General features: G+C 35.8%; 1 protein-coding gene across 16 annotated transcripts in view; it reads left to right on the top strand.

Annotated features, from left to right (window-relative positions):
* Positions 1–20,661, top strand: part of SLC4A4 (solute carrier family 4 member 4) — a 424,139-nt gene extending 403,478 nt beyond the window's left edge. For 11 of the 16 annotated variants that reach the window (XM_072748813.1, XM_072748814.1, XM_072748817.1 and 8 more), the window contains 6 exons: positions 4,441–4,509; positions 7,267–7,440; positions 9,087–9,248; positions 12,636–12,732; positions 15,514–15,593; positions 16,277–20,661. In XM_072748813.1, the coding sequence (XP_072604914.1) occupies positions 4,441–4,509; positions 7,267–7,440; positions 9,087–9,248; positions 12,636–12,732; positions 15,514–15,557 (546 nt within the window). In that variant the 3' untranslated portion in view covers positions 15,558–15,593; positions 16,277–20,661. The remainder of the gene's footprint in view (positions 1–4,440; positions 4,510–7,266; positions 7,441–9,086; positions 9,249–12,635; positions 12,733–15,513; positions 15,594–16,276) is intronic. The other 5 variants (XM_072748806.1, XM_072748807.1, XM_072748812.1 and 2 more) reach the window with 1 other exon arrangement.
* The last annotated feature ends 5,677 nt before the right edge of the window (positions 20,662–26,338 follow it).

Below are 26,338 nucleotides of genomic sequence, written 5' to 3'. Positions count from 1 at the left end.
GATCAAATGAACCGGGATCAAGAGAAATATGTGCCTTTCACTTTTTAAAAATGACACGGCTCAACGCCTTCCCTGCCCAACCCCCCCAGTCCCACAGGTCTAGGGGCCTCAGATGTCATTTTCTCCCTGCTGTAAGCAGGGTGGGTACTTTTCTCTGTGCCTCCTTATGGAGGCTTACTTTGATTTGACCTTGCCGAAGTCAGTCTTTTTACATGGAAAAACATAAGGAGCAATAGTGTGTTATAGCTTTAAGTTCATGGGGATACCCTGTGACCCTGGCCAGCTGCACTCATACATGCCTCAAACCCCATCACTGATTGAGTACGGAACTGTTTGGAAACAGGAAGCACTGGCTTCCCAGGCCAGTTAAGCAGTTTAGATCTGGGTCTCTGCAGCAGAAACCCTGCCTGTGAAGCTAGTGTTCTGCATGAGGATATGAGGGGAGACCACAGGGCAGCAGCAAGGTGAAAGACTATTCCTAGAGCTTACTTTTTTTTCGTTCTTTTGACAAACTTAAGAAATAAAGATCAAGTCAAGTTCACTGCTGCTTCTGCTGCCTTTGCTTGAATTAGTTCATCTTTAACGTGAGGTGTAGCCAAAATTTGTCTTTCAGGTTTGTTTAGGGTTCTGAAATGTGGAGGCTAGCACTGAATTTCTATCTGGCAAGCATTTGTGGAGCTCCTACAGTGTGCCCCATGCTCTGCTCAGTAACAGGGAACCAAGGAGAGATGGTAGTGAGGATGATGATGGTGGTGGTAATAGCGGCTCCCATTTATTGGAAGTTTGGCATTAGATCAAGAACTCCTCACAGACTGTTTTTGTTTAGTTGTCCAATAAAACCTATGAAAAATATATGTATAATTGCATTCATCTTACAGATTAAAAAAAAATGTATAAATGACTTGCCAACTCACAAAGTTCTTAAATGGTAGAACCAAGGTTTGAACTCAGGCAGTTCTAACTCCAAAGCCTGACCTCATAACCATCGTGGTTTATTGCCTTTTAAAATAAAACAGTATTGCCCTCAAAGAGCTCATTTACTTTCATTTCCCATGAGATGATCTTCCCCAGCTTCTTTGATCCAATTTCCAGTTCTCTTATGTAAAGAGAAATGTGGCATTTTCACAAACTCTTCATCATAAGCGACTCCATGGTTTCTTCAGTGACTAGGGACCAGATTGCAAGTCGGCAGCTTCCTTATGGTTCCAAATTTTTAAGGCTTAAAGGCATTAGAATGTGATTTTAATAATGTGTTCCTGGAGACAGTTGTTATAATAGAAAGGACAATATTGTAGAGCATATAGAAAACCGAGGTTTCGAGTCGGACCTTTGCAGCCATCATTCTGGCCTCTACTCCTCCTGCCCCCACCCCCTCCCACAGAAGAACCAGAGGGAGCAGTGCTGGGCAGTTGCAGGCTTCTCTCTTGCCAGTGAAGGTCCTGATGCTAATAATGACATCAGTACCACGTTGATCATTTCTTGAGTATCTATTATGAGCCAGTCCCTGAACCAGATCTTATATATTATATAATCTTTATTGTAGCCACCATATAGGTGAGAATACTGAGGATAAACATTGACAATTCAGAGTTCCGCAACAGGTATAGTCAGAATTGGAACCCAGAGGTGTCCAACTTCTGTGCTTCTATACTCTTAATCAGTACCTCGTTCTGAGTTTTACACACGCATGCACACAGGCACATACACAATGGTTATTATCCTGCTGGGAGGCCTCACTCCTGTACTGAATTCTGCACTGTGGGCAACTACCATCTATCTTTCTTATTAAATTTATCCTTTTTTTTTCTTATGGGAATATTCTAACACTATCAGGAAATCAAAACGGAGGGCCAAGTAAAAAAGAATGGAACTACATTTGTCAGAACTTAAAAAATTTGGTGACATAGTCGGAGTATGCTAAATCTTCACCGACTTTAATATAATTTTCTATCTGGCTGTAGAATCAAGCATTTACTTTTTCATTTTTAATGTTTATTAAAAGCATAGTTTTTATATTGGGCTTTTTGGTTTTCTGGCTATATTTATTTATATAATTTTATTTGCATAATTTGATAATTCTTGAAATACCTTTAATCTTAGTATACCTTGAGTTTTTTGTGTTTTAATTTCTCCGTCCTGCTTTATAAAAATGCCTACCTGCTACTGCTATGTATGCTATGCTAATTTAACTTAAAATAGGATCACATCTTTTTGAAACATTCTTCTTTTTCTTCCTTTGTGAAATTTCCATTGTGATGAATGATTCTATTGTGATGGATTTTTAAGGATTGACCTTTTGACATACTCCTGAACCAAATCCAATAAAAAATATCCTCTAACCCAGTAATTCTGTCAGATTTCATCAAGATTTCCAAACTCAAAGATTTTTAGTGAGACACACTGCACTATCTTAAAGAAAATGGTGCATTTCTTAAGATGTTTGTATTACATTGAAAGTGACCAAAAATTTGAATCAATAGACTTCCATATATGTGCTATTTTCCTTTTCGCCAAAGAATTTTTTTTTTTTAAAAAAAACATCATCATCTCTAAAGCTGTTTTCCTACCCATACACCATTCTGAGTTAATGGTACCTTCTGATTTTATTTGGTGGTAGATTTGGTGAAATCTGGCATAAATTCAGAGAGCATAGACCTCAACACCATGGTACAACTTTCCTTCATTCTGATGCTAGAATTACATTAGAGAAAATATTTAGCTAAATTTAGAGTAGGGGTGGAGCTAAGGCTCAGTATCACCTTTGTGATTACCTTCTTTCAAGCCAGAAAAAACACTTTATTCAGATTAAAAGTATCTACTACAGGATTTCTAACTACTTGGCCAACTCTAAGAGAACTATACTTCTCTTTTCCCCTTCTGCCTTTCTTTCCTTCCCAAGAAATTAAAAATGAAATGACAAGAAAGGAATCATCATATATTAAAGAAAAATGAGAGTGCCTTTGCCTGCAAAAGATATTTTTAAAAATTAAAAAATGAGTTAAAGCAGTGAGATGGTTTCTTTGTTGGTTATATTTTGGTCAATTTGTACAGAGGAATGGAAATATGTACATTCTACAGGAAATAAAGGCACGTGTCAAAACTCAAGTGGCTTGAATGTGATGTGCTCACCTCTTTGTGGTGATTGTAGGGTATTACAGCACACTTGGCTTCCCCAACACTCTTACTGTTGTTCCTCCTACCTTCTCAACATTCAGTGTTCAATAATTTTTTTCTGAAGTCAAGATCAAATTAGCTATGTTACAATTACTAGTTTTTTCTAGAAGAAGAATGTGATATTTTATGTGACTGAAGATATGTATTACATATAAATTTAACAATTCTTGTAGTTAGCCAATAACAATTGGAGATAGTCATGACATATTTTGAATTTACTGATTCTCCAGTAGTCACCACAGGATTTCAGACACAGAACTGTTTTAGGTAATTCCAAGGAAAGACTGATAGAAATTGTGTTTCATTTAAAACATGTCATAGTTCTTTAAAAATTACTCTGAAATCATACTGTTTCCTGGCTACAAAGCCTCCTTTATGTAGATTTGGTAAGATTGAACTTAATTGATTGTGGTTTTTGAAAACTGAAATTACTTGGACTTCTTTTCAAAATCCAAGCTTGAGAACCTTTTGTTGTTCAAATAAAAGCCTTCCCAGAAACAGAATCATCCTTGAGTTGCTTAGTTTCTAGAGTACTAAGGACATTTCAAAGGTGTAGGAATAGATAAAACATAAGGAACATTGCATTGGAACTTCCCCATTCTTAAAACACTTTGTATTATTGTAAAAGACTCTGGCTAATTAATTCATGAAAATGTATTAATTCGCTTTTTAAAAATGTGTACTACTGCATGTGTGTAATTAATTGCTTCCGTATGCTCGATGCTCCTTTCAAGCAGTGTTCTCATTAGTTAGTCCTCTTAATATTCCTGAGAGGAAGAAAGGGGACAGCCGTTTCATGTTTGCTTAATTGAAAGAGGCATTTACACACCAAGCTGATAGATCATTTGGCAAAAATTATTAAGGAAGAAATCAACAGACTGTTGGAAAGGAACTTGGTCTCAGGAGCGAAGCAACTGTCTACCTTTCTCTACCTCTCAGTTCCTGCAAACATCTGGTTTACATAATCATTCCTTTGGGGAAAGGGAAACAAACTTTTTTTCCCCATTAAAAAAATTTTTTTGAGGTCATACATGCTCATTGCTTTAAAAAAAATGCAGGCATCAAATAAAAGTTGAAAGTCTCCCTCCACTTGTTTCAAGTATAGCTTAGAAGTTTATCAGCGATGAGTAAAGCCCACTAATTAGAGGTCCCTGTATTATTATGTCCTATTGTTTACTTTCAGATTTGGCCTTTATTTAAATTATCCTTCTTTATTACTGTTTTTATTATTGTTGTCTTTAACCTTTCTCCTTTTTTTCTTTCTAGTTTATCCCCATGCCTGTACTCTATGGCGTGTTTCTGTATATGGGGGTAGCGTCCCTTAACGGTGTACAGGTGAGTTTTCCATAGCAGTCTAAGTATAGTCTTGGTTTTTTTCTAGTAGTAAGAGTAGTCCAGTAACAAATCTTTGGCAAAAAGTGCTACTCATTAACTACTGGATTTTTAAAATGTGTATATTTACAGAAAACAAACAGATGGTTGCCAGAGGGGAGGTAGGTGGGGGGATGGGTGAAACCAGGAAAGGAGATTAAGAGTGCACTTATCATGATGAGCACTGAGTAGCATATAGAATTGTGGAATTTTTTTATATTGTACATCTAAGAATATATAGCACTGTGTCATAGATAGATAGGTAGAGCATTTGTTTTCTACTTTCTCTGCTTATTTATGATTTAATTAACAAAATTAATTTGTGCTAACAAACGCTGTCAAATATACCCATTCTTGAAATAATCTGTTAAAGGTCATTTAACTAAGGAAGTGAGAGCTATGATCCTTTCTTCCTCCTTCCTCCCTTCCCTCCTTCCTTCTTTCCTTCCTTCATCTCAAGAAGGAAATCAAACCCTTTCAGGGTGTTCCTCAGGATACTGTTTATCCATTTGCCTTTAAACTATACTAAGAACAGGCTATTATTTGATTTGCTTTTCACATGGCTGAGATCAGTGATCAAAAGTTCTGCACCAATAAAAGAATAAAGTCAGTGTGGTTTAGTGCTACTTTTGTCCAAAACTTCAGCTATTCACAATTTGGGTAGAACCGGCCCCTTTAAAAAAAAAAAATCACCAGGAAAAACTTTGTGAGGGACTTTGTCTTTCAATTGAGGTTTAATTTAATTGGCACCAGGAAACTGGAAGTACTTCTGCTGCTTTCTGGCACCTTGTTAATTGTAGCCTTATTTAGCACTTACTAATGTTTTAATGGGAAAAGACTGCATGTTCTGTGACCATCATAAGAATTTATTTAAACCCCTTCATAATAGTCCTTGCCTTTCATTTATTGAATTTAGATTAATTTGGTTTTAGAGTCAGATAGAGCTGGGCAGGTGGCCAGACCCCCAAAAGCAGAAAAGGCTATTTTATTTTTCCCCTGTTTAGGTCCCCTCTGAGTAAAATTCTTCACCATTTGGATATTTGTCACAAAATACAAGATAGTGTTGGTGGATTGGACTAGATGAATGTGAATGGGGGCTTAACTGTGCCTGTGAAACTTTGGGCAGTACAAATATGTAAAAAATATTTTTACCTGACTTTGTAAATATTCCTTTTTCCTCTAAATGAAAAAAATATGAAACTAATATGGCTCCCAAACTAATAGTTTTTTGTTGTCGTTGTTGTTTTGGGTTTTTTTCCTTAGGAGGTCTGTCTAGATCAGAAGTTTGATTTATGTGTTCTAGGGGCTTCACTAATGGTTGGAGCTCAGCACGTGTTTATTAAATTAAATAGAAGACAAAAAATCGCCATTTCATAGTGATGGGGGAAAAAATCCTTTGCTAAAGGCACAGCCAGTGATTTCTTAAATTCTGCAGTGCTGTTGTCCCTCTTGCCTTTTCTGTTGACTCTCCCACTTTTAGACCTTTTGGCAAGATTTGACTTAGCAAAAAATGTTGTAACCCAATCTTTATAAACAGCAAGACCCCTTCCAGTCAAAAATAGGCCTAGAGGGAGAAAGAAAGTTTGTTGCATAGGAAACAGCTTCCAAGAAGCTTGTCTGTTGTAGTCTAGCTTTTTGTACATTTCTCCCTTTCCTTTGGAAAGAAAGCGGAGATATTATGCCAGAGTCTTATTACTTAATAATTCAATTCAGCAGATATTCACTGAGTATCTTTGATTTAAAAGATCCTAGGGTAGTTACCTAAATATCATTCTTCTCATCATCCATGTAAACTCAGCAGTTAATCTTTGAAGCAGGGCACCTGGGCACGGAGGGGCATGGCAGCCAGTTTAGTACCTGTTTCTGCACAACACTGTGACAGCCTCTCCTAGATTCAAATATCTAGTTGTTGGACACTCTGAAACTCATTGTAATCGTCATATGGCTTTTCTTTGAAAAGAAATGATAATGAATTGCTGAATGTTATTAGTTAAGTCGTGCCACAGATAAATGTGGAATTTATGAAAATATAAGTGCATTCCCATTTTCAAATTGGATACTTCCTTTGTATCCTTGAAACATCCCTGAAATGTCTAAAGTAGCACCTTCTCTTCTTCCAGTTAAGGTGACTGAAACAGAGAAAGATACATGAGTTAGAGGTTTTCCTTCATTTTTTTAAAGATTTTATTTCTTTATTCATAGAGACACAGAGACAGAGAGAGAGAGAGGCAGAGACACAGGCAGAGGGAGAAGCAGGCTCCATGCAGGGAGCCCGATGTGGGACTTGATCCTGGGTCTCCAGGATCACGCCCCGGGCTGCAGGCAGCGCTAAACCGCTGAGCCACCGGGGCTGCCCAAGGTTTTCCTTCATTGTGAAACTATTCATAAGATTCTCTCTCTGGAAGAGACTCAGATAGTAAAAAAGAGATGAATACCTAGAATTTATATTTGGCTTTGTGACTTCATTTTTGGTGGCCACTATATCTCATATATCTGCATAATATTCTATGCAAAGTAATAGGATTTGGAAGATTCCTAATATGTTCTTACTGTGCTGGACTAAATTCCTGTGTTCCCTGACCAGGGTCCTCTGCAAAGGACACTGCTTGCCTAAATTATAGAATATAAATCACTGGTCATTAGTTAGGCATTGTGGAAATGGGTTTGTGTAATCAGTTCTTGAAGTAATACAATTGTCCTCTCATCTCCTTTCCTCCCCAGTTCATGGATCGTCTGAAGCTACTGCTGATGCCCCTGAAGCACCAGCCAGACTTTATCTACCTGCGCCATGTGCCCCTGCGCAGAGTCCACCTGTTCACTTTCCTGCAGGTGCTGTGTCTAGCTCTGCTCTGGATCCTCAAGTCAACTGTGGCTGCTATCATTTTCCCAGTCATGGTAGGGACTTCTTTATTTGAACCTACCTATGAAGTCATACCAATGTCATTTGTCATTGTAATATAGAAGACACATGTGTCTTTTCTGTGTGGTTCTCATTTTTTCCAGCTTTGGCCAAATAATTTTGATTTGATTAGTTGTAATTTAAGGTTCCCACGTCTATGGTCATGTGCAAGAAAATGCACATGCATACACTTGATGCAAGTCACCAAGCCAGCCTCAGGTCTATCTGTCTATCCCACAGCTTTAGAAACAGAATTTTCATATACAGACATAGTTTATTCCTTATAAAACTCCTCTTACTCTTAGCCAGAGTTATTATTTTATCTTATGTATATTTGTTGTTTGTATTTTTTTCTCCAAGGAAGCAGGAAAAGAATGATGTAAAATACTAGTGATATTTGTAGAGTCATATCTTTTTTATGATCGTCCCTTCTATCTCCTTTTTTTCCCCTTAAACTCTATCCACTTACTGAAAAACACACTGAGTGTGAGAAATGACTCGTATTTGCCTATTGATATAGTCTACCTATTAGTTTTGCTAAAGACAGGAAAACAAAGTTTAGACCTGGGTAAATATTGAAATATGTCCAGTAAATCACTTACTGCTTGTGGTAAATAATAATTTAAAAATGCATTCCCTTTATAAAGTATTTTTTATCTTTCTAGAGCTCTTACTTGATCACAAAACAATAATGTCGTATCAGTAGGGCCGATGTTGTTAATTTCTCTAGGAGATGAAGAAACGGACATAGAGCATGATGAGGATAAACACAACTGTTTAATTTGAGACAAAGTCATGACTCTTATATATCCTAGTGCATACTAATTTTACTCTTGAGCAAAGGCATCTTGGATGTACCTTTAGAAGTTACTCTTCAAGGGCAATTCATAGAATCAAAGATATATATTTTAAGAATACTGATTTTAGAGGCAGACAGCTGGGGCCCTTTATTATATTTTTTTTCCTTACCTGGCTTTGTGATCTTGGATGACATACTTAAGTCTCCAAGCCTTGATTTCCTCAGTTGTAAGATGGAGATCATAATATCTACTTTCTGAGTTTGTGGTGGGAATAAATGAGAAAATACTGCCTACGAGTTTAGCACAGCCTCTGACACACTGTATGTTTTCTGGTTGTAGTAGTGCTGGAAGTTGCTCCGTAGATAAATGTCTTTAGCATACTCAAGTACTGCCTCATTACAAGTTAGTTCTTTGTAGATGTAACATATTGTACATTGTACAGATTTTCCTGTTTTTCAAAAACCCGTATACTGTTTTAATTTTGAATAATTATAAACCATATGCAGGTTGTTATTTTTTATCTTTAAACTCTCAGTCATTTTATTAAAATTCTGACATGGAAGAAAATGGTTTAAAAAATAATTTCACGTTGACATTCTAACTGAATGTGATCATACATTTCAGTGAACAAAGTAAGTTTTACTTCAGACTTTCATGACCCACTTTTCCCATAAAGAAAATGTTTATGGTCCAGCTAATATAAATCCATATAAGCAAGATGAGTTCTATCACACTCTAGCCTTATACATGATAGATTTCTACTGCCTTTCATAGAGTGGTATCAATACTTATGACTTCATCTGACTTTGTTTCTTTCATACTTTCTATATTTATCCTTTCAGATCTTGGCACTTGTAGCTGTCAGAAAAGGCATGGACTACCTCTTCTCCCAACATGACCTCAGCTTCCTCGATGATGTCATTCCAGAAAAGGACAAGAAAAAGAAGGAAGATGAGAAGAAAAAGAAAAAGAAGAAAGGAAGTCTGGACAGTGATAATGATGATGTAAGGAACTTTCCAAAATTCCAAAGTAAAGCTAAAGAAAGAAACGTGAAAAAAAATATATGTGAAACGTGTGTGTGTGTGTGTGTGTAAAATCCTTTATGTGAGATATATGGCTGAGTTCCAACAATATTCACCTGGCTGTGTGACCTGTCAGTCTTCACCTTCCTTTGCCCTTCATTTTCTTTCTTTAGTTCTTTATATTTTCCAAAGTTTTTCTGTAGCCGTTAATATACTAATAGTGATAAAATGACTTCCCAAAAAAAAAAAAAAAAAAAAGGCCCGCCACATCTAAATAACTCTAATTTCCCATATCTCGGATAAAAATGAAATTTGCTTCATAATGTTATAACTGTATCTGGTTCACTATTGGTAATCCAGGATTTAAATTTGAGATAATAATTCAGTTTTATGTAATTTTAAGCCTGATGTGGACAAATACCTGTGACTTCACCTCCTGTGATCTATGTTTTCATTGGAGTAGGCTTTCAACCAAAGTTCTCTGCTCTTGTACTTCTCCTCACATTGAACTTTGCCATGATTTAAGGTAATTTCTCTGTAACCCTTTAATGAAAAGAAAAGGCAATTGGAGCTTAGGTTTTTGTTTTTGTTTTGTTTTGTTTTGTTTTTACATAATTGTAGTAGTCAGTTCTGTAGTCCAGGTGACCCTCCTGCAATTGGGTGATTAAGTTGAGAAATAAAATTATTGCCCTTTTTTTTTTTTTTTTTTTTTTTTTTTAAATTTAGGAGACCATTTCACAGGTGCTCCAGTAGGGTTCTGTAATCAGAACTAGGGGAACAGCTGGGATTATTTAATACACACATGGGTTTATCTCAGTAGCCTTTTGAAAGGACTGCCAAAGTGACATTTCCTAGGTGAAGATTTGTTGTGGATTTTACTCAGTGCAGTATCCCCATTCTAATTGGATCCCTTGGTATACAGGCTTAAAGTGGGAGTATAGTTAGGTTTTGGTGTCTACTCTGTACTTGATCATTTTGATTGATCATGCATACTTGTCCTTACTTTGATAAGAGCTCTTTATAGTACATGTTTTTGTTCCTATTTTACAGGAGAAAATTTAGATTGAGAAATGTTAAGTCATTTTTCTAAGCGTATACAACCATAGTGGCAAAGCCAAAACTCCAATCCAGGCCCGTCTGGTTATTTCCAGCTGGTCAGGCTGTCTGATTGTATTCTTTGTGGAGAATTTAGAAATAGTACAGTGAGGGAAGGCAACAGACAAAATTGGATTTCAGATAAATTGATCCAATAAAAAGAGGCTAAATATATGAGGTACATTTAGCTAAAGAGAAAAAGAGTCTCGGAGCTTTTGTGACTGTCATCATCCATCTTCAGTGAGAACAGGTGTATAGATTTTATGTTTCCAGGGATGACAGAAAAAGAAGCTGTGTTTGAATTACAATACAGATTAGGGTACACTGTTAAAAAGAATGATATGTTTAGGTGTTGAATAGAAATCAAAATTTGAAATTAATTTCTAGACCACTCAAGAAAAAAGGAGAAAAAAAGAATGGCTGAAATATTGACATAAATAAAGTAATATTTCATCTTGAATTTTCAAAACAAGTATGGCAGTTTATGTACATGGACACCAAACTTAAACTTTACTACATATTGCTAATATATGAACTAATATTATAGAATTCTCATCTCTAATAGTTTTTAAGAAAAAAAAATAAAATATCAACTATTGAGAATTTTTAAATTTGTGTTCTCTGGTGTGAAAAGTTGGATCAAATGAGCTCCTGAGAAGTTCTTCTAATTCTTGTTTCAATTTTTAATAAATTGTATTTTATTTAGACAATTACATTAATGATATCTACCATTTCCAGCTCTGTATTTCCAACAGATTTCTTGAAGATAATGTGTGATACTTGTTTTTTTTTCTTTTCCTTTTTCTCTTCTTCCTCCAGCCCCCTTCAAAAAAACAAGCTTAAGTATTTGTCTTAGTGAACTCAAGCAGGCAATTTAGAGTACATGTGTATAATAAGTTCTCTGTGTTGAGCTCATTATTTGGGGGCTCTATATTTGGAGGGTGGCTCTCCTAGTGTTCAGCTGGTAATCACGATGCTGGGGTCCATGTATAAAGAGAGCCACACAGGGGCATGGTGGTTAGAGAACTTTAATGAGCAGAAATAGTGAAAATTATGGCTTGCCAATATTTTGAGCCACTCAGTCATTTTTGGATTTGCCTGGTAGGCTATGATTAAGGGTTGGCTTCCAACCTATTCATCTATAAATGCTATTATTTGGGGGAAATGTTTGAAATACTGTGATTAAAATTTGTCCTTCTTGGCATCCTCATAAAGGTACATGCATGTGGCATCTTCATTTTTTTCAATATAAATGCAATATCTTATTCCTTTAAAATAATTTTGTGGCTTATTACTCTCTTCAGATTCACCTTAAAAGATTTTCAATGTATATAGAGTCTGTATGTTAAGGTTTATTTTTTCTTTATTTTCTTTGACCTCTAGTTCTTTTTTCTTTTTTTCCCCTCCCATCTTTTTGCTAAAGGCTATTCTTTGGTACTTTCAGTTAAGGGATGGATTTGATCTTTTCGGTCCAAACATAGACTTGTATTCAATATAATGAATTCTTTAAAAAAGGAAGGTGGTAATCCTATGAAAATCCCCTATAGTTTTGGCTTAGGTGACCTGTTTTTTCAAACAGCCCCATGAATAGCCTGATTTTGTCATTTTATTCTGGTTGTGATTCTTCTCTGCTTACATGACAATCATAGATACCTATACCTTCCTTTTGATTTTTATTTTTCTCATGTTTTGCTAAGTTTCAGATATCTTTGGGAAAAGCAAATTGAAATGAACCTTTAATGTAAACTAGTTTTAATACAGTATTAAAGTAAGGGGGGGGGGTAAGTTATTTTCAACTGTACATCGAGGGCTCCTTGATAGTGAATATTAGTCTTCTACCTGTCTTTGACGGAAAGTCTCAGACATGGAATCAGAAAGCATAAACGAAAAAAGAATTTCAAGACCATGTTATAGTTGAGGAAGTTTCCTAAATTTAATCTTTCACATCAAGATTATACACTTTACCCTACAGCAAACCCATAAATGTTTGCTGTTTGTGAATCCAGCTTATAGAAAGCCTTATAATTGTTTTAATTTGTAGTGATCTCTCTTTGGTGTGTTTCTAGTTTTAATTGATTTATCTCATTAACTCAGAAGCGTGGAAAGCAAATGTGAGAAAAATTGTGTAGAATTTGAAAAGTTAGCAAGTAAGAATGATTATATCAGAGTCCTTCTTAGTGTAAATGCTAATATGATAGCCTTGAGCAATAATGGGGGGTAGGGAGGGCTGTATAGTAAAAACTTTCTAAAAACTGTTGTACATTTCTTTCACAGTCTGACTGCCCATACTCAGAAAAAGTTCCAAGTATTAAAATTCCAATGGACATCATGGAACAGCAACCTTTCCTAAGTGATAGCAAACCTTCTGACAGTGAGTAGAACTAACCTCTTGCATGTCTGCTCAAATATGGTTTGCACGTGCGGAGAAAAAAACTTTAGAATTGTCATTTACATGAACGTTCCCTCTATTTTCTTTTCTGCTTTTCCATTTGGAGATTTACACTTAATTACTATAAAGTCTCATTTTTACATTCCTTGAGCTTAACTCTTCTTCCTTTGATCCATAACCTTTTAAGTTTTTGTTTGGTAGTGTTTTCTCTGATCCAAGTTATCACCAGTTTCTTTCGATTGCTAAACTCGTAACCATGTTTTTAATTGACCCCTCCCCCCCCCACTGGTATTTAGAATTGCAGCCTATAGTACTACATCACTGTCTGTTTCTGTTTGCTTTAGCCAATGACCAAATGAGCTCAAGAGAGAAATTGCATCATGAGCCTCTAAATAATCAGTAAATCAATTTTCATATTCAGCATTTGGAATAATTATTATTTTTAATTAAATTAGCAATCATAGGGTGTCTGGGTTGCTCAGTTAAGTGTCTGCCTTCAGCTCAGGTCATGATCCTGGAGTCTGGCGATCGAACCCCATGTCGGACTCCCTGCTTGGCGGGAAGACTGCTTTGCTGTCTCCCTCTGCTCCCCTGCCCCACATCCCACTCATGCTTACATGCTCTTGCTCTATATCTCTCTCAAATAAATAGGTAAAATCTTTTTTAAAAAATAACAAATAAATAAAATAGTAATAATAAAATATTAATAGAACTTTTTAGGTATTACTTATAAAATATACGCAGTTTCTTCCTAATTTCTTTATTCCTTTTCTGCTGTTTCAAAAACACCTTTTTAACTGGACTGGTCTTTTTGGGCAATAGCTTGGTGGCTAAGGTGTAATGGTTTCTGACATATCTTTTCTTCTGTAATTGAGTTAACAGGCCACTTGAAAAAGGGAAAACCTCTGTAGTAGTGAATATCTCAAGCTTTTCCAATAGCAAGTAGCAATTGCTTCCAAACTACTTTCACTTTGGGTTCTCATTTGAAGAAAATATATTCTTTTAGATCCAGACTCACTTCAAAGTGTACTAATCTATTATGGCGAAAAGGATAGTTGAGAAACTTTTATTTCTGTTTGACAATGCCAGTTCAACTTCAGTAAGAGGTTACCAAGAAAAGTTTGAAATGCATGACTATTTATGAAAAATAGATGTATTACTTATCTGTTGCTATGTAACAAAATACCACAAAACATAACAGCTTAAAACAACAAATATGTATTATCTTATATAGTTCCTGACATTCAGGAATTTAGGAGCACATGATTTAGGTGATTCTGTCTCCAGGTCTCTCAGAGAGAGACCTTTTGACTGGGACCAAGCTTGAAAACAACTGGAACTGGGATCTGCTTCAAAGTTCATACAGAAGGTAGCAGTTGTTCAGTTCCCTGGCCTATGGGCAGGGCTATACCCATAGGGCCCCCTCATGATGTAGTTTCCCCCAGTGAGAACAGAAAGAGAAACCAAGATAGAAACTGCTGTCTTTTATAACTGAATCTCAGAAGTGATGTGCTATCACTTCTTTGCTATATTCCATGAGTCACACACAAACCAACCCTGGTCCAATATGAGAAGGGGTTACACAAGGACATGGATACCAGGAGGCTCAGGGAGCATTGAGGGGTAATCTTAGAGGTTGGCTCACTGGGTTTAAAGAACAGTCAAAGCAATCTCAGCTTTGGTGCCAGTCAGTAACCTATAACTTGTAACTGAGGTTCATTTCTTTTCAGTTCTGTCAGGAGGATTTAGTTAATACTTCTTTTTTGAATTCAAGCTCTTCAAACCATATCCTGGCTTCATTTTTCCTTATATTAACACTAGAGCATGAATAGCAAAACGAAACTGCGAAAGGGACACAGCACATATGTCTTCTGTTGGCATCATGACCTGGTATAGCCCTTCTAAGCAGAGTTTAAGGCTACTTAAAAAATAAAAAATAAAAAAGCACCACCAGTTAGAATTTGAGGTTCATGGAAAAAGTTTATGGCAAATCAATTATTTAATGCTAGTTGTTATTCATTCTCTCAAAAGCCCCTTAGAAGGTTACATGGAAAATTGACATAATATTAGCAATTTACTTAAGCAAAATATCTTTGATCATTCTAACTGAAATCTTTTCTAATGTCATATTAATCTTTTATAATCCATGAAAGAACAAAATAGTAGAGGTACAGGATAATTAAGTTCCTCTCAATCTCTTTCTCCCTCACGAATAACAGCAGGACAAAACTGTAGATGCTAAAAATGAAAGGAAATCCAAGGGCAAGACTTAGGATATTGAGTAGATCCTCTAAAATTGATTGGCCTACTAGCCTTTCACGGATAAAAACAAAGTGGTCCATCCCAGAACACCTAGAAAAAATGAAGCTAACAGATTTTTATCTTCATCATATTACTTAGTTTCTTAGCTTAATACAATGTCTCTTGAAATTATCTAGGGGCCCCTGGGTGGCTCAGTCAGTTGAGCATCTGACTCTTGATTTGGGGTCAGGTCATGATCTCAGGGCTGTAAGATCGAGCCTCGCTCTGCGCTCAGCCAGTGTCTGCTTGTCTCTCCCTCTGGTCCTCCCCCTGCTTGCATATACTCTGTCTCTCAGATAAATAAATAAATTTTTTTTTAGAAAAAGAAAAAAGAACTTGTCTAAATTTGTCTCTCTCTTTCCAATTGTAATGCATCAATTTTTATGAACATTTTTATTTTTACTCTAATTTTATTCATTACCAAAGGGCAGTTTCTGATTTAAAGAAATTTTTCTTTTCCAGGAGAAAGATCACCAACATTCCTTGAACGCCACACATCATGCTGATAAAATTCCTTTCCTTCAGTCACTCGGTATGCCAAGGTAAAGGACAGCTCCGTGTTTTACATTGCTCTGTGGGATGATTGCCCCACAGAAATGTAGTCCATGGCGGATTATTGGCAGAACACCTTGTTTTCCTTCCTGTCTACAAGCTATCTTAAATTAGTTACCCAATCCCCAGACCTCACCCCAGCTTTTATGTAGAACATATTTGAAAAGACCTACTATACTTAGAAGTAATAGAAACTTTCAGTATCATTAAGGTAAAGCCCAGGATCAACGTTTGCTTTTATCATTTCTGACTTAAGGGATAATCACTGTTTTCTGGCAGCTCTCCAGTAGTTTTCTCCCTCATTTTAACACGGTTCTAGACATTTGACATCCTCCTTAATCTTCCAAAAAGCAAAATCTCTGAACATTTTCTTCATGTACATCTGTTAGTCTTTTAATTTCTGACAGTATCACCTACCTGGCAGTCCTCCTTCTTGATTTTTGTGGTGGTGGGTTTTTTTAAATCTAGGTATGAAATTTTTACTTGAATATCTATTTTGTACATTCATCCCATTTAAAAATATTTGTTTTTAGTACAAGGAGAGTAGATAAGTATTTAAAAGAACAGAGGACGTGTTCAGCTTCTGTATAATGCATATACATTTGACAGGCAAGAAAGAGAATCTGATTTACTTACTATTTCTTTTCTCTTCTTTTTTCTCTTTTTCCTCTAGTCCTCCTAGAACTCCGGTAAAAGTTGTGCCTCAAATTAGGATAGAACTTGAGCCTGAAGACAATGATTATTTCTGGAGGAGCAAGGGAACAGAAACTACATTGTAACCTGTTTGTCTTTCTTAAAAGACTGTTTTTGTTGTTAACATTCTTGGGTTTTGTCTAGTTGTTTATTTTTTAATTTTTGTTTTGTTTTGGTTTTTGATCATTGGCCAAATAATATAGCACTCACTCTGCTTCTCTCTTGCATAGGTAAAATCAAGACAATAGTGCACTGTTCCTTAAAACATATCAGAAGAATCCCCTTTTCCTTTCATATTTTCAGATGTTCCTCTGACAACCAAATTCCTTTGTCGCTCAAGACACGCACAGACCCTGTCCTTTTCCTTTATTGAGCAGAGGGCAAAAGTATTAAGGATTTTGTAACACCTTTTATTAAAATATTGAAGGAACTTACAACTTTGGCTTTGGAGCTGTGCTTCTGGCTTGTATGTCTGTCTGGGAGAACAAGCCCTGACCACCAGGCAGCGCCCCTTCTTGCTTGTGGAGCTCTCCAGGACTGGAAAAAGTGCTGCTATGCTACCTTGCTCTCGCTTGTAAGCCCTAATTGTAGAGTTATCAAAAGAAGAAAAACTAAAGGTACTTTACTCCCTGTAGAGAAACTATTGCCATCATTGTAGCAAGTGCTGGAATATCCCTTTTTTCCTATGCAACTTTTTTTAACCCTTTAATGAACTTACCTGTTAAGTACATTGAAGAATATTTTCTTCGTAGATTTTGTTGTTTAAATTATGGGGCCTAACCTGCAACTTATTTTTTGTCAATTTTTTAACTTTTTTTTAATTACTGTAAAGAAAATGAATTTTTTCCTGCAGCAGGAAACATAGTTTTGAGTAGTTCTACCTCTTATTTGTAGCTGCCAGGCTTTCTGTAAAAATTGTATTGTATATAATGTGATTTTTACACACAAATACACACACACAAATACACGATCTCTAGAGTAAGCCAGAGGGCTGGATCAGATTAAAAACACCATGTTTCTAAGCATCTATTTTTCCCTTTCTTTAAAAGAAATTTGCTGTTCTATGAAGAGATTGGGGGAGAAGGAGAAGCTCCTATGTAATGAGAATAACTGATGTTTTGATAATAGTAATATCCGGGCATAGATGCTGATTGTATTACCATGTCGATGTCCTATGCAGTATTGTTAGATTTTTTTTTTTTCATTTTGAAATATTTGTGTTTGTGTACATACTCTGTGTGTGGCTGGTGTACATATGTGCAAAGTTGGAAAGAGACAGAGTGAAGGTAGGCAATGGGCAAAGTTATCCAGCCTCTTGTGTCAGTTTTCATAAAACCCAAACCATGTATGAAAAATTATCAGAGGTCTAAGGGACTTACTATTATGTAAATGAGGGTAAATATATTTTATTGGCAGATACCGTCATTGATCCAAGAGCTCATATTTATAATACAAAACCCATAGGAATATTAATAGATAATTTACACCTCTATACAGTGTTTATGAGAATGCAGATAGATCTGCAGAGGTATATGAGGTATATATATATGTGTGTGTATATATATACACACACACATTTTAACAATGCTCACACATGGTTTTAGGATGGAAAGGCAATTATTCCTTATGATTGGGACATTTAGAATATTTATACATATGTGTGTACATGTATTTCAAAGCACCATATTGAAGATTAGAAAAAAAAGAAAATTAAGCCTTTATTAACCAAATTTAGCATGTTATTTAAATGTAATGTTTTTAATAGACTGCATTATGTATTATGAATCTGCATTAAAAACATTTTAAATGCTAAAGCCATGATTTTGGATTTATATAGACATATTTGTAGTATATCTAAACTAAATATATATAACTAAAACAGATTGTTGGAGGAATACCAGAAGCAGGATGAAACCATGTATTTTGGTTTCATAATATGCACATAGTAACTCCTACTCATTCTTACATTAATTAAATTATAATTCTGTCCTCTTAACATTTTGATTATAAAAATTTTATTATCCTAAATTAGCTGTTACTTTTATAGTATCTGATAATCTTAAAGCTTTAAATTTTATACAAATTAGATATAAATGACCTGCAATTTTTTCATTAAAATGAAAGCAGCAAATTACATGTTATTTGTTAAAACCTCACATGCCAAGTTTTGGCATCAAATTTGTACTTAATGCTATCCTTAAAATGATTATATAGTCTTGTTTTTTCATAATATAAAACTATAAGAAGTCTTTTTCTTTTTCTTTACCAAGGGAAGCATCAATAAAATGTCTAAGAGCCACACATAATAAGTTTAGTCTAACCTATGATCTTGTTAAATTAAAGACATTTTTGTTCACTTTTATAAAAGCCCTAGATGTAATACTTTATTTTTCTGATCATGAATCAAATATTTGAGGATTTGTGCCTCTCTCCATCTCTTTCAAAGAATTCCTAAAGGAACTTAACTCAATATTTCAGCCTTTGAGTAGATCTAAAAGTTACCTGCACCTCCACTGATGATCCATATTCTGTGACAAAAGGTTGAAATTCATGATATGAATGCAGAACAGCACCTTCCATTTGCTAAAAGTAACAGTTAATATCATACCTTTTCAATATTTTGGAACCCATTTTAAAAAAAGGTTTTAAAAAATCATTACTTTCAGAGGAACAGAAGTAGTTACCAAACAAGCAAACAAAATCTGAAGTCCATACAGAGCCACCAAATAAATTATCTGTATTCTAACTGAATTTACTCATTTTCTGAGAACTAACTAGATTTTTTTGATGGTTTTGTTTCTATGTAAACTGGACGCACAGAATACAGTACAATGGCAATTTTTTTTTTTACTCAGTCTCTTTCCCTGATGTGAATACAGAGACATGAAATATTCAAGTTGTTAGAAGAACAAGACTAAGTGTACACTCCCAAGCTGTCAAGAAGGAGTCCTGTGATTATACAAACTTACTGTTGAAGAGATCAGTAGGCCAAGAGTTGACCTTATCAAAGGAGCATAAAGGCCGTAGGTTTTGCATTTGAAAGAAAATCTCTTGGAGACACTGTTTTCCTTGATAAAGATCACTCTTTTCTACTGTGTGAGACAGTTACGTGGAATCCTAACTATTTTCTCTACCATGCACAGTGGTGATCCTGCCTCTTCTTCCAGTCAAGCAGTGGAGTAGGGGGTGGAAGATGGAGGCTTAAAGATGTACAAAAAAAACCCCAAAACATAAACCCTCTCTAATCAGCCCCCACCTCAAAGAGTAGGGGGTGAGGAGAAGTGATTATCTGCTGTGAGTAGAATTTGTGTAAATGTCATGCACATGCACCAACCCACACACAGAGTAAATCTTTTATCAGCTCTATATTGCTGTTTAATGCAGAGAATGATTGTCTTCCGAGTTTTTAGTTCTTTTTTTTAAACTGTGTTAAAGTACTTGAAATGTATTGACTGCTGACTATCCTTTAAAAACAAAACAAAACCATTTGAGTTGTATTACAGAGGTTGACATTGTTCAGGGATGGGACAAAGCTTTCTTCAATTCTTTTCATACCACTTAATGATTTTGGTGCAGGCACTTGATATTTTCTTATTTATTCCATGATATTTCACATCCACCATTCACAGCATGAGCATAAAGCCCAGTGGCACCAAGTGGCTGAATACAATCAAATGATATTTTATAGCACTTGACTGTCTGAAGGACCTTGGGAGTTTTCAAATGATGATTTCATTGAGCTTCATTGCAGCCTGAAATAAAAATGTTGTATGATAGATGCTAACAGTCAAGTTGCATTTTGACTGGAAATTTTGATATGACCTATTTCTTAGCTCATTTCTCTGTGCTCTATGGGTACATACAAAAATCCTGAATTCTGTTTCCCAGGCAGATCATTGCAACTCAGGGCTAAAGTCATCCAGTGAAACTTTTAGAGCCAGAAGTTAACTTTGTCCCAGTCCCACAATGTGAAAAGAGTGAATAGTGGCCTCTTTTTAGCCATTTTCATGGCTGGTACATATCTGTACACCTTACTTTTCAGAATTAATACGCACTTTCAGATATTCTTATTTTTATTCTCTTAAGTCTTTATTAACTTTGGAGAAATGATGCATCTTTTTATTTTAAATGAAGTAGATCAACATGGTGGAACAAAGATAAAGAACAGAAAACATTTCAATATATTACTAATAATTTTTTTCCAATATAAAACCTAAAATTCCTATAATATTATAGTATTTTACAGTTTTATGAAGCTTTCTATTGTGACTTTTATGGAATTAAGAGATGAAGAAGATGAGATATTTTAGCATTTATATTTTTCAAAATTAAATGTATACTTAAAATAAAGTAACTTTATGCATTTATGAGTGTCTAGTGCTTCTGTTCAACTCTTCAAATAATTATAAAGTGCCTATTATTTTACTCTTTGGGTGTTATAGGAAATACAAAGATTTGAGTAAATTAGAGTCTCTGACTTCAGATGGCTTTTTAAAACTCCAGGTAGGAGGATAAAATAAGTGGCCAAATTACATGAAATAAGAGATTGTAAGAATTATCTATTCAAGTATTGATGAAGTAGTATCATGCAAGATGCAAGGATTCAAAGCAAAAAAAAAAATGTCCAACTAAGAACAGTGGAATAATAACTGATAAACAGATAAAGTAAATGTGGTATAGCTATACAATGGAATATTAGTCAATTATCAAAAAATGAAATCTTGCCATTTGCAATAACGTGGATGGAGCCAGAGCATATTATACTAAGTGAAATAAGTCAGAGAGATACAGATGCCATATGATCTCACACATATGTGGAATTTAAGAAAGAAAACAGGTGAAAGTATGGGAAAGGGGGAAAGAAAAAAGGAGAGAGGTTAATAAGCCATAACAGACTCTTAATGATAGAGAACAAACTGAGGGTTGATGGAGGAAGGTGGGTGAGGGGCAGGCTATGGTTGAAAGATATTAAAGAAGGTACTTGTGATGAGCCACTAAATATGAGTGTTGTATATAAATGATGAACCACTGAATTTGACTCCAGAAACCAATATTGCACTGTATGTTAACTAACTAGAATTTAAATAAAATTTTTGAAAACGCAATGGGATGTTTCATTGAAAAAGTAGTGTTGTTATTCTTTTTTTATAAAGTTAGTGAAGGGGATCCCTGGGTGGCACAGTGGTTGGCGCCTGCCTTTGGCCCAGGGCGCGATCCTGGAGACCTGGGATCGAATCCCACGTCGGGCTCCCGGTGCATGGAGCCTGCTTCTCCCTCTGCCTGTGTCTCTGCCTCTCTCTCTCTCTCTCTGTGTGTGACTATCATAAATAAATAAAAATTAAAAAAAAAAATAAAGTTAGTGAAGTATAAAATGCCATTTTCTTGAAACCAAGATGATACATACAGTCATGCGGGCTGTGTGGTACAGTTGGTTAAGTGTCCAACTCTTGGTTGTGGCTCAGGTCATGATCTCAGGGTTGTGAGATCGAGCTCAGCATTAGCCTCTGTGCTCAGTGCAGAGTCTGCTTGAGATTCTCTCTCCCTCTGCACCTCCCCCTGCTCATGCTCTCTCTCTCTCTCTCTCTCTTGCTTGCTCTCTATCCAAAATAATTAAATCTTAGAAAATTGCTAAGCATTGAGCACTTGTTAAAAAGAATTATTCAAATGAACAAAATCTTGGTATGGTACTCCTCAGAAGATACATAACATACTTCTTCCTGCTGGACCTAACCAGGCTTCCATGTATTATTTACAATTCTCCAGGAAACTTCAGTTCAGCCCCAAGTTATAATCAGAGAATGGTGGTTGGTTGAGGCAGGCAGGGAACAAATGAAGGGGATAAGAAGGAACCATTGGTAGCAGTAAAAAGTACACTGAAAAAAAAAGGTAATGAGACAGAGACATTGACTAGAACAATCTTTCAACCTGGCAATTGAATATAGAGGCAATAGCTCTGATAGTGGTAGTGGTGTCGAAAATGGGGTTTGGATCTTATTCCTGAGCTGGAAGAAGCACAGAAGCCACACTCAGAATACATAATAATATGGAAGAATCTGATTAATATTTCAATGTACCCATAGAGAAGTCTAAATATTGTCATGTATAACAATAACTAAGTCAAGAAATTAGGATCAAATTGTATTTATGTTATGGGGGGAAAAGGGGCACTTCAGCAGCTCCTCATTATGTAACTTCACCTGCTTGACCTACCTGAGAATAGGGAAGTAAAGTGCTGAGGCCTCTGAACTACCAAGCTATGTGTCTCAAGGTCTAGGTACCACAGCTGGAACACCATAGTTCCGAAAGAAGAACTCAAATCCTCCCATGGAATCTATTTACACTTATTTTATTCAAAATGCTTGAATAGGTTAAGCTTGGTCATCTGTGGCTTTCTCAGAACATAGGACCTGAGAAATAACAGAGAAAGTTACTGATAGGAAACTGAGTTAGCAAGAATTAATAGCTTCAACCTGGTAGGAAGAGAGAAGATATTTTTACAACTATAAAATATACTTAAGAATTTAAGAATCAGGCTATTTAGAGGGCACCTGGGTGGCTCAGCTCTTGACCTTGAACTTGTGAGTTCAAGCCCAGCTTAAAAAAAAAAATCAGACTATTTAGTACAGATGCAAGGATACCACAAATCTTAAAGTCAAATGTATTGGTTTTATATTGAAATGATTACATTGATTACATGTCTTGCCTGTTGAAAATATATACTCCTTATTCTGCCTCCAGGATAGTTTTCTTCTTTTTTTAATATAAAATTGACTTCTATACAAATTGGTAAACTGAGATTTCTTCAAGACTCCATTTAGATGATGGTAAAGGAATAAAAAAAAGTTACAGAATGTGGCACAGGTAGACCAGAGACAGCCCCAGATTCTAATGATGAAGGCAAGTACATGTTTGGATGATAAAGCAGACTGCAGGAAGCTGCAGCTTAAAACATGTACAGAGGAGGATGCAGTCAAGGCCATGGATGGCCAAGAGAATCTCAGTAAGTCCCAGACTCAGACATTGCAGGTAGGGTCAGGGATGGGAATGGGAAGTGGGCGGGCTGAGAATGGGTATTTACAGGATGTATGTGTATATATGTAGCACTCCCTCTCCTACCTCTGCCTGTCGATCAGCCTGATGCCTAGCTTTTATCTTTAGGTTAAAAAAAAAAATCAGAGAGTTCTTAAGATAATTGAACAAATTGCCTTGGGAAAAAGTGGGAACACTTGTTTGTTTGTTTGTTTGTTTTTAAACCATCCTCATCTGACATTAATGAAGAATTACCCTTCAGTACACTGAGGCAAGGCCTGAGAGTCAACAAAACTCACCCATAGGCAAAAAGTTCCCTGTCCAATATTTTTTTCTCATTCTAAAATGTGGAGTTATGTATGAACAATAAGAATCACAATACATTTGAGGAAATCCTTCAAGCATTATTGAGAAAGACAAATATTAATAGAAAAAAATTAATCCTATGAAAACAAGTATTTCAAAGACTAGAAGAGAACTTAAAAAAATAATTGTAATTTGCTTTATGCTTGAAAAAACACTATCTATACAAAATTTGAACAGGATCATTTGAAAGAAAACAAAGAATAAGAGAACACTTGGAGATTTAAAGTACCATTCCCAATGTTTTTTTTTTACAAATTACAGAATAGTTGGAACATAAAGTTTATAAAATATCCTCAAATAGAGAATCAAAAAGAATGTGTAGGAAAAGGCACGAGGTATTCATCTATAAAATAAATCTTTTCAGAAATGAAGGTAGATACACATCTCCATATATAAATCTGAATGGGCAGAACAATAAATAATTATATACACGTAACATTGTGGAATTTCAAATAACTAAGAATAAAAACTTCAAAATGCAAGAATAAAAATATCTTAAAATTGTCCATAAAAAGAGGCCACATACTGAAAAAACAAAGATTACAATCCTTTCAACAGCAAAATTGGATGCTACAAGATATAGTGCAATGTTGTAAAAATTTCTGGAGGAAAATGATTTTAAACTTCCTATTTTTTAAAAGACTTTATTTATTCACGAGAAGCAGAGAGAGAGGCAGGGACACAGGCAGAGGGAGAAGCAGGCTCCCTGTGGGGGGCCCAATGCGGAACTTGATCCCAGAACCCAGGGATCATGCCCTGAGTCAAAGACAGACACTCAACCACTGAGCCACGCAGGTGTCCCGATTTTAAACTTTCTAGATGCACTAGCCTATTAATAAAGTGTAAGGCAGAATGAAATATTTAGAAACCAAGAAATTCCAAAAGGTTTACCTTCCCAATTAGCTGTTCTTAGGCTAGGATATAGAATAGGTATATTCTTAGGCAAGAATATACCTCAAATGAGTCAAGTGAGAAAGAAAGTCACAAAAAACAATCAACCCAACCTTGTTGAATAGTAAAGTCCCAGAATAATAGGTGTGCATCAGGCATAGAGAACAACCAATCAAATCTAAAGTAGAAGAGTGGAAGACTTTGGGAAAGGACATAGAAAAAGTATCCCATGGAATGGCTAAAATGACTGGAAATTTGAAAAACTTGAGTAAAAGATGAGGACATTGAATAAAGGGCAATTCGGAAATTCTGGAAAAATAAAAGTTGTACAAGAAAGTCATGGTCCAAATATTAATAAACCAAATTGGAATAGAAAGTAGCAGATTTCAGGATTCCTGGGTGGCTTGGCGGTTTAGCACCTGCCTTCCGCCCAGGGCGTGATCCTGGAGTCCCTGGATCGAGTCCCATATCAGACTCGCTGTGTGGAGCCTGCTTCTCCCTCTGCCTGGGTCTCTGCCTCTCTCTCTCTGTATCTCTCATGAATAAATAAATAAAATCTTTTTTTTAAAAAAGTGGCAGATTTCAAGGAAAAAGGGCACTAGATTCCAATAAGGAGTAAGAATCTGGAAGATATTGAGGATACGGTAAAGAAGGCATATGTTTATTTTCTCAAAGAGGAAACAAAAGCAATCAGAAACTCTAGGAAAAATTTTTTAAAAAAATACTGTATGAGCAGTAAATACTCCAAATATGTAGTTGACTCATATTTTGAGCTATTGATGGAATATAAGGGAAGAGAATTTACTTGAACTTGACATTTTCCTTTGAGTGCCTCAGGTGTAATTACAAGGTATATGTAATTATATCCCACTACTTGGGTCTACTAGAATATTAATGTAGTCATAATATTAATATAGAATATTAACATAGTCATAATAATGGAAATATATTTTTTTGGTTTCAACATTCAAAAAATCTTAGGGAACCAGATTCCAATGGGATTACCTGTGACCATGTAAAAGGCAGCTGACAGAAGGTTGGGCCATAGGAGTGAAAAAGAAAAGATGGAGAGAAGTGCAAGGACACTGTGTCCATCAGCAATGTGTTTGGACAAACTAATCACTTTTATTTGGGCTTAAATAGTCTGGCATTAGATAGTGTAGGTGCGGGCAGAGCTGGCATCTCTGTAATTCTCTTGGTTGTTGCATTTATATCCAAAGAGAGCTGTGACATTTACAGAAACATCAGAATAGGAAGAAGCAAGTAGAAACAAAAGGTTTCCTCTTAGCAAGGGCTTTGCCTTTGTATTGGGGAAAGAAGCTCTGTCCAAAGGAATTTGATTAGCATCTTCTGGAGGTTAAGCTAGGGTTGGAGCTGACCCTTCCTGAGCTCAACATATCTCAGTCTAGTACCTAAACAAATTGGAGGTGGGGTGATGCGGTGGGAAGAATGGTAGACTAAGGTGAGATAGCACCACAACATGTTCTGTTTTGAAAACAGACATGTCCAATATCGGGAATGTTCTTGTCTTCTTTTACCTGATTTAACCTGACTTTGTATGTCAGGCTGACCTGCTAAAACTTTAGCTCAGTTGGGATTTCAAACATTGAGATTCAGTGATAGAATTGTCAAGGGGTACATAGGTTAAGCATTAGCAGTTATGGAGCTTCAGTTATTGATTAGGTTTCTCAACGGGCAGACACAACTGCTGACTTGGGGTAGAACTACAAGTAACTATGAATTAGTAGATTAGGGA

The sequence above is a fragment of the Vulpes vulpes genome, chromosome 2 (genome assembly GCF_048418805.1).
Source record: "Vulpes vulpes isolate BD-2025 chromosome 2, VulVul3, whole genome shotgun sequence".
Taxonomy (NCBI): Eukaryota; Metazoa; Chordata; class Mammalia; order Carnivora; family Canidae; genus Vulpes; species Vulpes vulpes.
Note: the sequence above shows the minus strand (reverse complement) of the source record. Positions and strands in the feature narration are given on the sequence as shown.